Source organism: Lissotriton vulgaris, chromosome 3_1 (assembly GCF_964263255.1).
Source record: "Lissotriton vulgaris chromosome 3_1, aLisVul1.2, whole genome shotgun sequence".
NCBI classification, from domain to species: Eukaryota; Metazoa; Chordata; class Amphibia; order Caudata; family Salamandridae; genus Lissotriton; species Lissotriton vulgaris.
In genome coordinates, this window is record NC_141689.1 from 1,218,537,815 (window position 1) to 1,218,555,383 (window position 17,569).

Genomic DNA, 17,569 nt, shown 5'->3' on the forward strand with positions numbered 1-17,569 from the left:
CTCCTTTGTTTGCTCACTGGATCATTATATGTGTTTACCCCCTCAGGGTGTGAGTGGTATAAGGACCAAAACATTTTGGATGGAACCCTTTGCTGAGTATGTGGTCACCATCCACATCATCCATTACACCATGGGGTCAAATGCTAGCAACCTTAAATAAATATGAACTCTGATAGATAGAATAGCAATCGCAGTGGAACTGTCTTCTGTCAGCTCAACAGTCCCACCCTGTGGGTGATAGCTCTCTGGGTCATTGCTGTAGCTACACCTGCTGTGTGACCATGCTCACCATAAGAATGCATAAATTAGTAGGCCGCACAGTGTTTTGTAAAGCATCTGGCACCTCTTGTGAACATAACGTTTTTGCAAAAAGAAATGAGAAAGTACATCTAATGTGGCATATATTGTTTCAGCATTTTAAGAATGTTCTTATCCATATATTAGTGTTCCAATTTGTCTTGTCTTTTATTCTGCATATCTCCCCAGAAGTAAAAGGAACAGCTCAAAGGGCCACAAAGGAAGCATGACAATATGAAAGTTTGGGAGTCTTGTTCAACAATGATCCCTCCTTCACCAACCAGCTGAATGCTGGTATAATTAATGTATTTGATCATGTATGTTTTTGGTGGAATACTTAGCCTCTACTTCACTTCCAAAAACCGTAGTCTTATCCCGCTTAGATATTTCAAGAAGTGAGTACACAGCCCTTCTTAATAAATCTCTTGACAAGCTACAAAGAGTCCTAAATTATGCAGATAACTCATATTTAGGCCTACAAAATCATGGCTAAATTATTCATGTCTCAAGGTACTCCACTGGCACCTGGTCCTGGAGAGATCACAATTCAAAACCTGTGCATAGTCTACAACTCTCTCATTGTGCTTGAATAACTATACAAGAAAGTTCTTTGTCAGTACCAGGCTCCCAAGTGCCTCCGATTGAACGCCACAAATTGATTGAGCTCAAAACGTTTGGTGAAGGAATCTTCTGTATACAAAGTTTAACTCACTGGAATTTCTTACCTAAGACTCAAAGACAACTGCCGAGGATTCAGGAAAAATCTGAAAACCCACCTCTTCTGTTCCGCCCACAGACAGAAAAGACAATACCACACACCAGCCTCCAATCCCATACAGCTTCCTGATCATTGCTAATTCTTGCCGTAAACTAGTCAGACAACTAAGGACCATATGTAGGTAATCTAGATTTACCGATTCTAAAATACTGAATTTTACCGATTCGGTATTTCAGAATCGGTAAATGCTATGTAGGTAAAAATTTGTTAATTTTTACCGAATCGGTAAGATTCGGTAATTAAGAATCTGTATTTACTGATTCGGTAATTCCCATTCATTCCTATGGGCCTGGAGGCCCATAGGAATGAATGGGAAGCCATTAACTATTACCGATTCGGTAAATACCGAATCGGTAATAGGGGGAACACATTCAAGGGTGGCAGGGTGTCACATTGACACCCTGTTGCACCCCTCAATCGTGCCTGTGTGCACATGTGGCACACATACATGCCCTAAGGGCATGTATGTCTGCCACATGGCACTGACAAAAAAGCAAAAAAATGCCTTTTTAAAGGTATTCGTTATTTACCATCAACTTATAGTTGGTGGTAAATAACGAATCCTGAATGCAAAAATGCACTCACTTGAGTGCCTCCTACATAGGTATCAGGATTCGGTAATTTACCGAATCAGTATTTTATGAATTCGGTAATTTACTGATTCCTTAAATTACCGTTTCGGTAAATTACTGAATCCTGAAACCTGCCTCCTACATCTCAAACCCGAAATACCGGTCGATAACGCTATTACCGACTGGTATTGGGCCACCTACATCTGGCCCTAAGACGGTTAGTTCCTAATAGGCTCCATTTTAAAGTTTTTACATCCAAACTACAAGTGCAAAATTATTATTTTGTGAAGTTTGAACTGTTCAAAGTTAAACGTGATATCTATCGTCCACAGGCTTACTGTATTTTTCAACCATAATGTTTAAGTAGCTATATTGTATTAACATGGTAATATCTTAGTATGCTTTCATGTACATGTAATGGTTTGGATTAACTATGCATGAATAAACTTAAGTGCGAAAGTGCATTCCATGGTATGAACTCAGGAGTGAAGAATTTCTATTTTCTTTAACCACCTGCAGATAAGCACAATATTTCCATCTGCTCTTTCTTCCCTTTTCCTCATCCCTCTGAAGTGGTAGCTAGGTTGTATGCAGTATATTACCAAAAAAACAAAATAAAAAAACAAAAAAGTACACGAGACAGCTTGCAAATTATATTCCTTACAATATTCAGGACTAGGTGTATTACTAAACTAGCGTTAGATCTATAATATATCAGCAAATATATTTGTCGCTGGGTTTAGGTGAACTACGAAGGCATGTAGCGTGTGTGCACCGAAAAGAGGAGACTGAAGCGCTGAAAGACACTGCCCATTTCTGACATGAGCACTCTCATCATTCCTAACAACAAGGGGCGTGAGAGATGTACTGGACACTGGGGATTGACTCACACTAGTGATACAAGTAACATAATTTCTCACATATGGAAAAGTGGGTGTTTCCTTTTAAGAAAACAAATCCTTGTGCTTTAATATCTTGGTGGCTGTATTCAAAATTGACATCATTAAATATACAAAAGACACAAATTATGGACGAAATACGAGACAAATCAAACATTCACCCCCAGTCAAGAGATCTGGGTTAAATCCATCATTCGTTTGCTCACCATGCCACCCCAGCTTAGACCCAGCCATATGCAAATCAGTCTTGATCCTACTCCTCATGAGAACAGTCCAGCCTAAACTGCCATGCCTGGTTCTACCAGAACCCAGCATCCTGCGACAGGTTTTGGAGTATCACCCCTCGCCATGGATTCAAGCTATCCTGACTGATGAGGGGCTTGGCTTGGCAGTTCGGGCTGGACTGTTCCCATGGGGAGCAGGGTAAAGACTGATTTGCATATGGCTGGGTCAAACTGGGGTGACGTGGTGAGCAAAATAACAATGGATTAAACCCAAATCTGTAACTGGGGCGGAGTGTTTGAAAAAATGTCAGCACTCCGTCCATCATTTTATTTTGTGATGTTGCTATGTGCACCCTTAAGTGGCTAAGGGTGTGCCTAGACATGGGTCCATTGCTCGCTGCGCCACTGGATTAAAGCTAGCCTGGCTGATGAGGGGTGATATTCCCTTAACCGGTCCCAGGATGCCTATTTCCAGTCCAGGGAGGACCCGACTTGGCAATTCGGGCTGAACTATTCCGATTGGGAGCAGGGTCAAGACTGATTTGCATATGGCTGGGTCCAAACTGGGGTGACGTGACAAGCAAAATAACAATGGATTAAATCCAAATCTTTGACGGGGGATGAGTGTTTGAAATGTTTCAACACTCCGTCCACCATTTTATTTTTATATTTTGTGATGTTACTATAATTAACTATACAGCAATGCAGCAAACCTCGAACAACTTCTTTTCTCACGCAGCGGAACTACTTCCAACCACAGATACATACGACCTCTTCAACAGCATCGATGAGGGCTCACTACCCACAAAAAGGGACACTGACTGAAAATAAATGGAAATCCCTGCATAGGAAGGGACACTGGGTGAGTCTGGGCGACGACTCCCGCCAATCCCCTTCCCCCATTCCAGTGATATGACACTTGGTGACCATCTGTCACAGGTTATTGCCTGCCAAGGAAATAAGAGCATGTGCTTCACGGGGCTGTGAATTATATGCACAGTGATCTACAGCATACGGCCGCGGCGCCCTCCATCTCACCTAATGATTTCGCTTTATAGGAAAGTGAATCACGATGACCGGACATCTTCGCCACCGCGGTGGAAAGGAGCAAAGTCATTTCCCATCCCCTAATAAAAGAAAACCAGGTTTCTATGCTCTGCGTCGCTGAGGAGGACTCGTCGCTGTTATGGGGGCAATGCCAGGAAAGGAGGTTGGCGTTGAAAGAGCTCTTCACTGCAAGGGAGAACGTCACGTGTTTTTTTTACATCACGTAAGGACGTCATTTAGGGTTTAGGCACTAAACTCCATAGTGTATGTAGTAGTAAAATGGAGGACTTTAGCATTCCATGCACAATGGGATGCAATGTTTGCACCTGTCTTTTCTTAGTAAATTGAGGTCCGTGGACAGAAGGGGCAAAACCTCAACAAGATTAATTCGTGGTCAATTGCAGTATTAGCATCTCAGAACGAAAAATTGGAAATAGCAAACATATGTGATTTTTGCTCCTGTTCTGCAGTTTGCTTTTTCACGCGTCATGCTTAGTTAACAGGGTGCGCAAACAGTAGCAGGCATCATTTATTCTCCCCACGTAATAGCACCAAAGTAAAACCATTGTTTGAGAGGGACTCGAGACCCAAAAAGAAAAGTTCACCTTGACGTTACACTACTGACCATATCAGCAAGAAATGTGCTCCCACAAATTAGACAGATTAATGGGCAGTGCAAATTCACCAACAAATGCAAAGAATAAATGGTTCCAACACAACCTAAACTCCGAAGGATGCAGTTCTAGTTTCAGAAACAGCCAATGGCACAGCAGATTCTTTCGGCTTTTTGGCAAGCTCGCTTAAACAAGTCATCGTCTGCGATGGTCTCCATCAGCTGGACCTGGTGATTGTCCTCCAGGTCAGGGCATCTCCTTTTCTCTCTTGGGCAGCCCAACAGCACGTCTCTCTGACAGAGCAGAGAAATGGGGCATCTCCAATGCCCTAGGCTCTCTCCAAGCCTTGTGTAGAAACAACATTTTAAAGTTCTGGATATGGTCATATTTTTCTCCCCATGTAGCTATCGAGCTGCTTCTCAAATCCAGATGAAAAGCAAATAAGGTTCCAGGACTACCACTTTTTATTTTGGAAACCTGTGCGGGCAAGTTTTTTCCTCATTGAAGGACTGGAGGTGGAACCAAAGGGTCAAGGCACTATAGATTGGAGGGACACGATGTGAACCTTTCGAGCAGGGTTTCCTTTCGCAACGTGAAGGCAGAGGCTGGCAATAGAAGGACAGAGGGTGCATATTCTGGCATCCACAGGTCAGTCGTTCTAGTCAAGAGTAGGAGGCCTTTCTTCAGAACAGTGGACAGACCTGCACATGTCTTGAAGCCTTTTAAAACTTTAGGAGCGTTGAACGTTCAGCGCCCAGTGCTGAACGTTCAAATAACGTGTGCGGCCCCGTCGGCCAACGGCCGTGCGCAGCACTGGCATGGTAGTGCTCGCGACGACCGTAGGCCGACGGCAGCACTTAAAGGATTAATGCCAGTCCTTTATTTTAAAACAAAGCGCTAGTGTGATATGAATGTGGATTCCAGAACATTTACACAAATAATACAGGGTTTTCAGCGTAGAAGATGCAAGGAGGAGCTCACATACTCAAATTCAGCCCTGAAGAGAAGATTCCATCTTGTACTGCAATTAATAGTTTCGTCCCACAAAGGCACAATTCCAGAGTCACATGCACTTCTAACATGAAACATGTGGGCTCAGCCACACCGCAAGCATGTCACCTCCCACAATCTGAAATAAGCCCTCAAGTGGACACGGGCAGGAGTGAGACAACAAGCGGGAAGAATGGTAAGACCAAGGCTCAAATGTTTTTGTGTGTGTGTGTATGTTTATGTGTGAGTGTATGTAGAGTGCATGAACGTTTACGTTTTCTGTATGATTGGCGCCTGGTTGTTTGCAAATGGTCACATGAGTGCCATTCGATGCCTGTGACTGACTGGTGATGTGGAGATCTGTACATTATGGCAAAGACGCTCTACCTATAGCATTGACTGGACAATGACGGAGGCATATGCTGGGGATATCGGAATGTGATTACAAACTCTGACCTATAATTGGGGGTACATGACGACACATACTTGCAAGTGATGGATTGAATAATGACATGATCGCAGAGATATGTTGGGGGCCTGGAATTATAATTTGAAAGATTGGGGCATGATGAGGAGACTTGGACATATTATGACAATGTCTGTAATATTGGGGCTTGGTGGATAACAGCATAGAATTTGTGGCTCAAACCATGAGTGCCTATAAAAAATGATGACAAAGAGCAGTGTGTGATGAGTTGTCTGGGTACCTGCTGATAAGGACTGCGGTATGATGGAGGATGCTGGGCACAGGATGGGAAAGACTGGTCTATCACAGTGTTGGACACATGAAGTCAAAGGAATGGTGTCCCAGGAAGATGATGGCAGTGTTTAGCATTTAATGGATGAATGGATACATTATGACACAGACTCTCATATTACATATGATCTTGGCACACTATGCTATTAAAGGCATATAAATATTGAGATTAACAATATTGCATTTTTTTTTGTAAAATGCCATGGTATTACTTGTGGAACTAAAATGTAAAACTCATATTTGAGGCCAAAATGCGTATACTATCCGACAAATGTAAATGTAAATGTAAAATGTTATTTATATCGCGCAGCAATCGCTCCAATGGAGCATCTAAGTTCAATCTGATGATATATATATATATATATTTTTTTTAAACAGAAGTTATCGAGTTGATATTTTGGGATGTTGTCTTACAATGAAAGGATTTCTGCTCTGATATCTGGTTTTCTGATCTCTCAAAAGACGCTGCAAGAGGAACAGTCAGGAATAATAAAGGGCTAGCTAGTGATACCAGCGTAGACTCTGGAGACTCCTGACTGATCTCATGATGATAAATTTGCCAACACACCTCAAGGCTTACATTAGAATAAGACTGGGCTTTCATATCCTGATTAAATACCTCGCAGTATATGATTGTGAATCTGTAATTTTGTTTTGAATCTTATCACCTTCGCTGCGGCGGCTATTCCGCCGCAGCGCTAACGATCATGGGGGGGCGCGCGCCTCACCTCTGCGGGTGACAGAACCGTTCCGTCACGGCTCGCGGGTGAGCTGTGCTTGTGACGGAACGGTTCCGTCACGGGCCCGCCCGCTTAATGAAACGCGCCGCGCAGGCGCGAAATCAGTGCCGCGCAGGCGCGGCGAGCGAGCCGTGACGGAACCGTTCCGTCATGAGCACAGCCCACCCGAGGGGCATGACGGAACAGTTCCGTCAATAGCGCCGAAAGGGTTATACTGGGACTGGCTCCAGCGTTCTGACCCAAAGCACAATGTTCTCTGGCTGATGCTAACTTTGCCTGCCTGATGTTACCACTGCTGTTGCTAAGGTGCTGATAGCAATTTTCAAACGCAAAACATCACACCATTAATGTATGCCGATAGCATGTTTATGATTCTGGGACCGGCTGAAAACTGCACTGCCTCCGTCATAGGCAAGAGATCTGAAATATGCATTTAATGAGTGGTCACCAGCGTTTTCTTGGCTTATCATTGATGGCACGGTCAATCTGTGTAATACCAGAAAATCCTTGTCAGGATATCGTCTGGCATGAGTATTGTGTCCTAAAGTTTGCCTACAAAATGTTACCCCACTAGAGTTAATAATAGATAAACTACAGACAATGGGAAACTATTTTTGTAAACGATATTTAGGACACAATATTTACATTAGACAATATTTCGGTATATAATGTTCTCCTGAAACTGATTAACCATCAGTAATGCAGTGGTAGCACCAAAATAGCCGGAGAACGTTTGTTTCTGATTTACTGTTGCACTTTGGGCCTTTCAAAATAGTTCAGCTATTTTCCAGATCTCCACTATTCACCGAATAGTTTAGAATTAAAATCTGCCCTTCAAAATCTCACTGCATTCATTTTAAAATCCGGTGTGAAAGCTTCGAAGGGGGTCTTGCACACACTGGCCCCTTCCCCCTCTCTCTTCTATAAACTGAGCCACATCTGAAATACAGAACGTTACTTTATTAGCCTGACGTGTCTCTAAAAGAAGGAAAACATGTTAACCTCCCATCCAGTGGCGGTGACAAGAGCAGCTTAAAAAGCGTCCTGTCTCCACCTTTGCCCAATGCAAATCCTGCCTCAGACAAGGAGGGGCAAAGGGCAGCCGCGGTGCTGGCTGTGAGCAGAAGGTAGCCGTCTGACAGCAGCAGGAAGCCCGCCAGTCAGGCCAGGGAGCAGTCACTCCCCGAACCCGCGCGGAGCGCGCTTTTTATCAGCCAAGAGAAGAGACACTTTACTGCTGCGTCCAGCGCCCGGGCTTTACTGGTGCAGGAGGCTGAGCAAGTCTCTTCATGAGCAGAAATGCAGATCAGAGGAAGGGGGCCCAGCCCCACGAAGGACTGTCACCAGGCATATCTCATCCTCAAGAATTCTGGGATCGGAGCCCTGCCCTTTCCTGTAAGTGATTGTTGACACAAGTCACAACGCACATATCAGGGTCTCTCATTTATTTATTTTTTTGCAGTTTTATATAGTCCGAACTCGACCCAAAGGTATTGAAGCGCTTTACATGAGCACCAGTTGGATTACACAAGGACACATTAATTTGCGGTAGTCACAGGAGATTAAGTGATTTGCCCAAAATCACAGGATGTCGAGTGGAGCCGTGGCTCGAACCTAGGGGGTCATTAGGATGGCAGACGGACCTGCGCCGGCCGCCACCCCCGAGGTAGAGGGACCGTCCGCATGGGCAGCGGTGGTCCCTCCATGCAAATTAGGATGTGACCGCCACCCTGGTGGTCACATCCTGTATGTTTAACCTTGCGGCGGGTGCTGCTTGAAGCAGCACCCGCCGCAAGGTTAAAAATGCATGTATTGCATTTACATGCACAAAGCGGCAGGCACTGTGCGGTGCCTGCCGCTTTGTTCATGTAAATGCAGGGGGGTACTATAGGTACCCCCCATGTGCACCCCCCACCCCCTGACACCCTGGGGGCCCGCAACGGGCCCCCAAACTGAAAAGACCACATGCTTTTCCACGGCGGAAAAGCCGCCGTGGAAAAGCATGTTTCCTGCCCCATCCTAATATGGCTGGCGGTGTCTGATAGACACCGCCACCATATTAGAGCTTTTCCGACACGGTCGGAAGGCGACCGCGGCGGACGGTTTTACGGTCCGCCGATGACCCCCCCAGCCATCCTAATCTGGCGGGGGGGTCTTTGGAGGCACTGCTGCGGTGATCCCGCATCCTCCGGCCCGCGGTGGCTTCCGCCCGCCCGGAGGATGGGGAATCACCGCAATCCTAATCGGCCCCCTAGTTCCCCCGCTCCAAAGTCAGCATCTCTGTTCGTTAAGGCACATCCTCTCCATAGGGGGTAAAAATGAGGAGGAGGCATGCCAGTCATGGCAGATGAATAATACAGCCTTTAACGATTTCCAGCCAGCTCACTGCTTCAGTTTAAAATATATACGGAAGAGTTCCAGGGGCCTATTCGCAAAGGTAAATTTACATGTGTAGAGTTACTCATGCGTAAACTTACTACTGCATCTAGTAGTAACTTTACACTTTTTTGCTACTCACTTACTTTTGTGTGTAAATTTATTACTAGACACAGACTTAAATGTCGTCTAGAATAGGATTTACTTTTCAAATATAGGCCGCTATTGTAAGGAATAGGGAAAATTAATACATGTAAATAATTATTTAAAAAATATATTTACTGTAAAATGAACTTATAATAATTATTACTCTGTAATAAGAAATAAAATGTTACAGCACATTAACTCATCAAATCAATTTTTTTATAATCAAATGTTTTATTAATTATTACATAAGCAAAATAAATCAACTTTACTGTATGAATATTCATATTTAAAATGTGCAGGGAGGCTTCAAGCTTCTCGAAAAAGTAATGTCTAGGTAAGTCTTGAAGTGGCCTCTAAGAAGTCTGAAGCCATTTTACAGTATTATGCAAATTCGCAACCATAGCATGCACATATTGTGCGCTTATTTACACTACCCTGCTTTCACAAAAATGTCCTGCTCTAAAAATATTGCTGTTTTTAGAGATGAGTGACATCAGTACGCATTTGTAAATATGTTGATATGCATGGCAGACTGGAGGAAGTTGGTCAGAAATGCTTTCTCCAGTAACAGGCAATGTGTAGTACAATGTGTAGTACAAGATCCCCCCCATGATGAACAAACTGGGCACAGACTGAGCCCCCAAAGAAATTAGTATGCAGTTCCTCTTATGAGAAGGATAAGAATGCATGGCAAGGGACTGGCAAGGTCCCAGGCTAGAAAATAGTAGTGTTAATAGGAAAGGGAGGACCAGAAAGTCGCTCCTTTTGGAATGAGGGCCCTCACACACCCATCCTGCTGGGTGTCATGCTTCATCATTGGGCATGCTCCTCGTCGGGTCGGCGCTGCGATTCCCAACGGGAACCCTATGCAGGGGCTCTTTGGCAGAGATCTTTTATTCCTTGCTGTATGGTGCAGCCTGAGCCCCACATCTCCTATGGATTTGTTTCAAGATGTTGACCAAACAGACCAATAAGCTATCAGGACATCTCTCCTACCTCCCAACTCAAACACTACTGTAACTCGAAGGCAATGACTACAAAAGTCAGGAAGAAAGATAGTAGGGCAAAATCAGTTTGAGCAGGCACTTGTGGGTGTCGTTTATGGGAACTCTCTTCCGGAGAACAGGAGAATGCTGATGCAGGTTTACCTGCCCCTACCTTTGCTGCCATAACGCGACCTATACTCTTAGGGAAACTTTACGACTCCCTCCTCAAGTAATGGGCATGTGTAAGAAACCATTTGAAGTGTCTAAGTGTGTTGTTGAGAGTTTATGTATTTGTGGTGTGTCGTGCAGATGCCAGAGGACCCTTCAATTGCTGAATATTATTTTTTTTCCTCAACAAAAATGTTCCTAGAGCAAGCCTTACTAAGGCAATGAAAGCGAGGCTTGACAAATACAAAACAAATGCTTGTGTAATACATTTCTCTATCAGACAATATAGAAAGTAGTTGTAATATTGGGAATACAGGAGTGAAGGTCTCATGTAACTGACTCGATGGTGCGTGGTTGGCCCTTTTTAGTGAAACCAGTTTTCTCAATATGATCTCCCTTGGCAGTGGTTTTCCAGACCATTGCCAAAGGATTTCCATGTTGGCATAATAACAACGGTTGTGTGGTTTAATTTCTAAAACAAATCTGGCATACGTTTAGAAACAAAAAGTGAGAAGGCAGTCATTAAAAACAACTTACATTTATATTAAACACAGAAAGGTTCCTAGGATAATAAGAAGGCCCTCATGGTACATAACGAAATCTGAGACACAACTTATCAGTAATTAGTCTTTACTAGTTAAGGTCTTGGGTTCAAATCTATGAAGTGGTCTCTCGCCTGAGTAACTTTTTATGGCACTATGCATACATTTTTGTTGAACAGAAGTACATGTTAAACACCATGATTCATATTTAAACAAACACGCGTTGAAGAGTGGTCACTCATTCTATGACCTGAACAGTTGAATTGGTCTAGTACATTTCTCAAGGTTTATCCACAATGGATTTAATAATTGAAATGATGCTTGAATATATTCTATGTATACCCACATACTGTCATCCATTTGCACATTTTCCCTAAATTAAACAGGTGTGAGCATGGCGATCTGTGAACGTCCTAAAGTAGCATTCCTCATGCTAACCATGGTAAGCCCTTCGGTGCCCTCTCTGTAAGCTATATTCTCTCAACAAGGCACATAGGCTTTGGCAGCACAACATGTTTCGGAAAGGCACTTTGAGAATCTCCCACACTCTGAAAAGAAGAGCTCGCTGTGAGCTGATACAGTACCTGCTCTGGTTTGATGGGTTCACTGGTCGTGAAGATATCTGAGTAGTGCTGCCGCTCGAACACTCGGTCCAGCACTTCCAACTGCTGTTGGGTGAAAATGTCTCCACGCATCTGTTTCCTGAGAAAATCTCTTCCCGGGATGACATGGCCGTTTGGTACTGGAGATTCATGGATGCCTTAAATAGAAGCCAGAAAAAGATATACAGAGCTATTAATATGTGTGTTGTAGCCCACCCCACAATGTTATGGCTACTCAACAAGAAAATGGGCGCAAAATTTGCATCAACATTCATGAATCATGTTATAAATGCCACAAACTATTCCCCACTCAATGCACGCAGGATGGCGACAGTTGTGAAAGAAGGATGATGCGGTCATCATATCACATCATAAATCTAGTCTTGTCAGAGCTCCTATGCACTAGCTGCCCAACCATCCTTCAACTGAGTAACATCTTGTGTCATCCAGGTAAGGTACAGAGATGCAGACGTTTATCTGGGATGCTGCCCTTGAAACTGAGAGACTTGCATTCTGATCCCTGCATCCTCACTGAACCACATTTTGTAGCTACAGGTAAATGGTGTTGTCTCCATGGACCTCAGTTTCCTTCATTGTTCTTGGAAACAGTGGTAAGAGATTTCTGCAAACAGGGCATTTGTCTCATATATTCAGAGGCGCATCTTTTTTGGTGACCTATCACTGGTGTCGTTGCACCATGGTAGTTGTTGTAATTTTATGGACCTCTGACATGCTGTTGTAACAACAGATTGTTCCCGCAGTCACTATCCCATGCACTGTGGACATGTTCCTACCGCTTACTATACAAAAAGGCTTCAGCGCCTATGAAAGGATGAGCATGCTGGTTATGTCCACTGTGATTTCATGTAAATTAAAGATACAACGCAAAGTACCAAAAAGTGATGGGTTGCAGATTGGGCACAGTCCCTGGTACTCTCTAAATGGTGTCCTTACACTCTGTTCAGAGTCGGGGGGCAGCGAAGGGAAGGGTTGTGGCATTGATGATACAGGAGAAGCCAGAGCTGCGGCTCCAAGGTGCAAAAGAAATGGATTTAAATTTGCTGTCGAACAAAACAGTTCTGTAGTAATAATCACTGTTATATGGATGCATAAGTTGTGCTTTTCGGCACTGGCTTCTCCTTTGCAGATAACAGGTTACTGAAGGTACCACTGAAAAAAAACACAAAACAAATATAAGCCACTCATTATTGCTCATAATTGCATTCCTGTTCATCACTTTTTTGCTCAAGGGGTCACTTCAGACAGGCAAGAATCATAGGCTACTTTGCCTTGGTCTTGTCCCAACCAGAATAGCCCAGTTATTGGCTGTGGCTGGCTCTTCATAAATATTTTATAATTTTGCATCCATGAGTGTAATTGGTTGAGAAGAGAATTACATTGCAGAACCTGTACGTGGTTTTGCAAAAATACATAGGTTGCCTTCCTTACAGATCTCTACATATTGGCAGAAATTCCAAATGTGGTTGAAGAATGTCAATAAATGGTGACGAGCAATTTAGAGGATATTTTCATATCTGCTTTTAGAATGTTCTATACTAGAGGTTTTTATTCTTACTTTGGTATTTTTGGCCTTCCAGGACAAAACCCACCCAACATTTCCACCACCGTCATACACCTGTTGTTGTGCAATATCTCCTCTTCATCAAACTTTGTCCACATTTGGCTCAAATCCTACCTTATCATATGAGTGAAATGACCTGACCCACCCAGTTGAAAGAATAGACCATCTATGTTAGACTTTTGCTTTCACTTTTCTGATGTGTTTCAAGAGATGCAACCTCTTAACAAAGCCTTAAAACATTCCCATACTACTGGGATGCTTGTGCTTCATTGTTTGGTCTCAAAGTTCTTCCTAATTTGGCATTAACTGTGTGTCTTAAAATGTTTTTGTGCCTGTGAATTTGTAGAAAAGGCAGGCGCTTTCACTTAAATCTTCATTACCACAGGGAAATAATAACAAATAATATTTGGTGTGATTGTATACTGATCAAATCGGATCCCAGTGGATGCAAGTAAGAAATTGAGTCTTACTTTGGTTCCATATCGGCTGCTCTTGTACATACATTAGCACATCAGATGATATATTTTGTGACATACATCCTTAAATATTTAACAACACCTTAGGGCTTTTGATTGGTATGCTACTAACCTTCCATATGTTCTAGGCTATTTTTGAGAACTTAAGAAATCCAAGTTCATATGGGTAGTATTGAACCCCCAACAAAATTAATTACTGCGAAGAAAGCTGCTAGAGTGACTTTCAGTTCATTAAGGGCCTTATGGTCGTCTGCTCTGGGCCATGATACAACATCAATCTAAAAGAGATTTATTTTTTAAGAGAACATGTCTCATATTTCACAATCTACAAAGGCCTTCATCTTCCTAAACATAATGGCGGTTCCTCAGTAGCCCGCAGAGCCACATGTGCAGAGGATATTTTTGATCCAGCTGTACCTCTGTTTCCTCATAACTCCTTCAACCTTGGCCTGCGAGATATGTGATTCATAGAGAAAATGATACAAGTCCAAGTATGTCTCACATATTGAAATAAGGCAACACACTTACGAGGACTGACAAGCTTACTGGCATCTAAAGTCATAATTTTAACATTAGCCATTCGTTTTTAGCTAATATCACTCAAATATCCTGACTCTCCCCTTACACTCACATACTTCGTCCATTAATACTCCCAGTGCATTTGCCCCCCACGTCCCCTATCACATCTCTCTCCACCCAGGCCTCAGGGATTTGGAGCTAGCTCTTATACCTAGCCGCATATCCGCCTTCAAAGATCCAAATGCCCTCCAAGTCATACCCGTAGGGAAACATGGTGTGAGATCCAATCTCACAGACAGCAATTTAGCTGTGCCCTAATATGTCAACATCCACATATAAGATCAAATTGCAATTATGTCTCTGAATATGTATTATGGGACTCAGGTCAATGCTAACTATGAGCACATCCTCCAGTGCCAAGCGAACCAAGGTGGAAATTAGTTGCTTGTTTGATTTCATGCTTAAACCCGAGAGTTGATGGGCACGCAAACCTTGGAGGCCTCATAGAGCCACATAAGTGCCCAGACTATCCCTAGATGCTGCTCAGTCAAATTAAAGTGCCTCATCTTGAGTGAAACTGGCACGTCAGTGTGGCTGATCCTGGGCCTGGCAAGGCTGCATGAACTGCCACGTTATAGTTGAAGATAACTTGACAGGAATGCAAATAAAAAATGAAATGCCCAAGATGGCCTCCATGAGACAGGTGAAGTTATTGGTCAGATACACTCCTATATCCAGGGACTCACTTGTTATGTGGTAAAGTGAACCATAGTAACAAGGTCTGCAATTAGAAGTCACTTAGTGCATAAAAAATCAAATAAATAGGGTTGCAAGCCCTCCTGGATTAACAAATTCTACTTGTATCCTTGATCAGTGATAAGATGAAGCAGAGATAGTCGTGTTGCCCTCCATGGCGAAAATGGTGGCAAAAAAACAATCTGTGAGTTCAGTAGCAGTCAACATTATTGGGCTGAACATCACAACAAGCATTGTTACTCCCACATCTGTGAGCACGGTCACAAAATAGTTCAATACCTGAAGCTGCAACCTGGTTGTGACACACCTCTTAATTTTTTTTTGTGGTGGCATTGCCCCACTGCCCCTGAAGGGAATATTTACAGCAGATATATATCATGGAGACACCTATATCGATTGAAAGTTCTTTGTGTGTGATATTGGCACAGATTTCATCTTCGGTTGCAGCATGACTTAGGCCCTACAACTAATTTATCTTCATTCAGTATACATGCATGTGAATACAAGTTGGAAGACATTATTGTTTAATACGAGGGGCTCTTCGAAGGCATAGGCTCAGGTAGACACAATGATGTATGACTACACATAGATCCAAAGTGCATAGTTCTTTGACACATGCATATCCTCCTAAAATAAGCAGTGAGTAGAGAAGGACGTAGAAGCTCTTTGAGAAGATGGAATTACTGAGATTGGTAAAGTCACCAAGAAGCAGAAACAATCAGGTGCAGTCATATTATGCATAGACAGAGGTTTTTAAACAAACCAATCAAGTGAAGGGATGGCATCATAGCTGATTTCAAGGGAGGCTGATAGTTTTCTAAACTAAAAATCAATGCGGGGTACCACCAGTGATGGCTTCTTGAATAATAATAAAGTTCTTTTTTATACAGTATATTTTATACTTCACTTTGTGCTATTTGTAAGGGTTATAAATAGCATATGTCACTCGTACCAATTTAACGGTATGCGATAAACCGACTTCATAAGGATGGAAGGCTGAGTTGGCCTGTCCAGGTTTAAGATTTGTGATCTACAGATAATCATAAATGTTATCCATAAGTATTTAACTCCTTGGGCCTCCTTACTGAAATGAAAATGAAATGAAAAGGGGTTTTGTTAAGAGCGACTGCTGCCCTTAGGAGTCCAAGCGCTGGGAAGAAGAAATTGTGCCTCAAGAAGCAACAGCTTGGAGAAGAGTTCAGTTGGTAAAGAGGAAGATTTAAAGCTGTTTTCGGAATGATAACAGGTTGGAATTCGATCTTAGATGTACAGGGAGTGAATGCCACAGCGAAAAGGATCTTCCTCCTGCTCTTGAACTTTTGATCCGGGGGACTACAGCTAAAAAAGCGTGAGTAGATCGAAGTTGTTTGCTGGGGCAGTAAGGGGAGAGGAGGGACTGGTTGATTTTGGGGCCGGTTCTCCAGAAAGCTTGATGGGACACGCACAGGGCTTTGAATTTTATTCTCTCCCTGACGGGGAGCTAATGTAGGGTTCTCAGCCCGGATTCTATTGATGCTCTACGTGGGATCTGCAGCAGCGTGCATGCAGCGTAATTCTGGACCCGCTGGAGTTTTTGCAGCACATATTCCGGTGCCCCCAAGTACAGGGCGTTGCTGAAATCGAGTCGAGATTGGATTAGGCCCTGTATCACAATCTGTTTGGCTTCAAAAGGCAGGAGTGGGAGGACATTTTTGAGCATCCTGATAAGCCCGAATCAGATTGCAGATGTTTTGGTTACTTGGGTGTTGCGAGTTAGAGATTTGTCCAGCCTGACCCCTAAACTTTTTATGTTGTCTTTCGGGGTAGGTGGTGTGCCCAGGCTGGTGGGCCATAAGCGGTCGATAGTGAGCAGCGCTGGGGGACCGAGTAGCATAAGCTCAGTTTTATCCCCGTTGAGTTTAAGGGAGGATGTCATCATCCATCTCCTGACCTCTTCCATGCATGGCGCCAGGTTGGTCTGTGCCAGCTCACTGTTCTTCTGTGCAAGGGATACCACTAACTGAGTATCGTCCGCATATGTAATGATCTTAATGTCATATGGGCTGACGATCTCAGCCAGCGGTCCCATGTACACATTGAACAGCGTGGGGCTCAGCGATGAGCCCTGCGGAACCCCACAGTCCAAAGGCTTGCTTGTGGAGGTGGAATCACCCTCGAAGACTTGGAAGGTCCTTCCACTCAGGAAGGATCCCAACCAGGCCAAAGCGTCCCCGGACACTCCTAAATTAGAGAGTCGGCACAGCAGAGTTTTGTGACATACTGTGTCGAATGCGGCACTCAGATCGAGGAGGATGACTGCCACTGATCCTACTCGATCCAGAATCCGCCTGGCTTCTTCTGTCACGGCTAGCAAGGCCGTTTCCGTCCCATGTTTGGGACGGAACCCTGTCTGCGAGGCATCGAGTAGATGGTTGCACTCGAGATATCTTGTTAGGTGGAGGTTGATGTGTTTTTCCAAGATCGTACTCGCCCAGGGCAGCAGGGAGATGGGGCGGTA

The 17,569-nt window shown here is 43.6% G+C and overlaps 1 protein-coding gene across 4 annotated transcripts in view; it reads right to left on the reverse strand.

Annotated features, from left to right (window-relative positions):
* The window catches only part of PAX5 (paired box 5), a 547,862-nt gene that overhangs the window by 267,855 nt on the left and 262,438 nt on the right, over positions 1-17,569 (reverse strand). For all 4 annotated transcript variants that reach the window (XM_086961679.1, XM_086961678.1, XM_086961677.1 and 1 more), the window contains exon 6: positions 11,722-11,897. In XM_086961679.1, the coding sequence (XP_086817805.1) occupies positions 11,722-11,897 (176 nt within the window). The remainder of the gene's footprint in view (positions 1-11,721; positions 11,898-17,569) is intronic.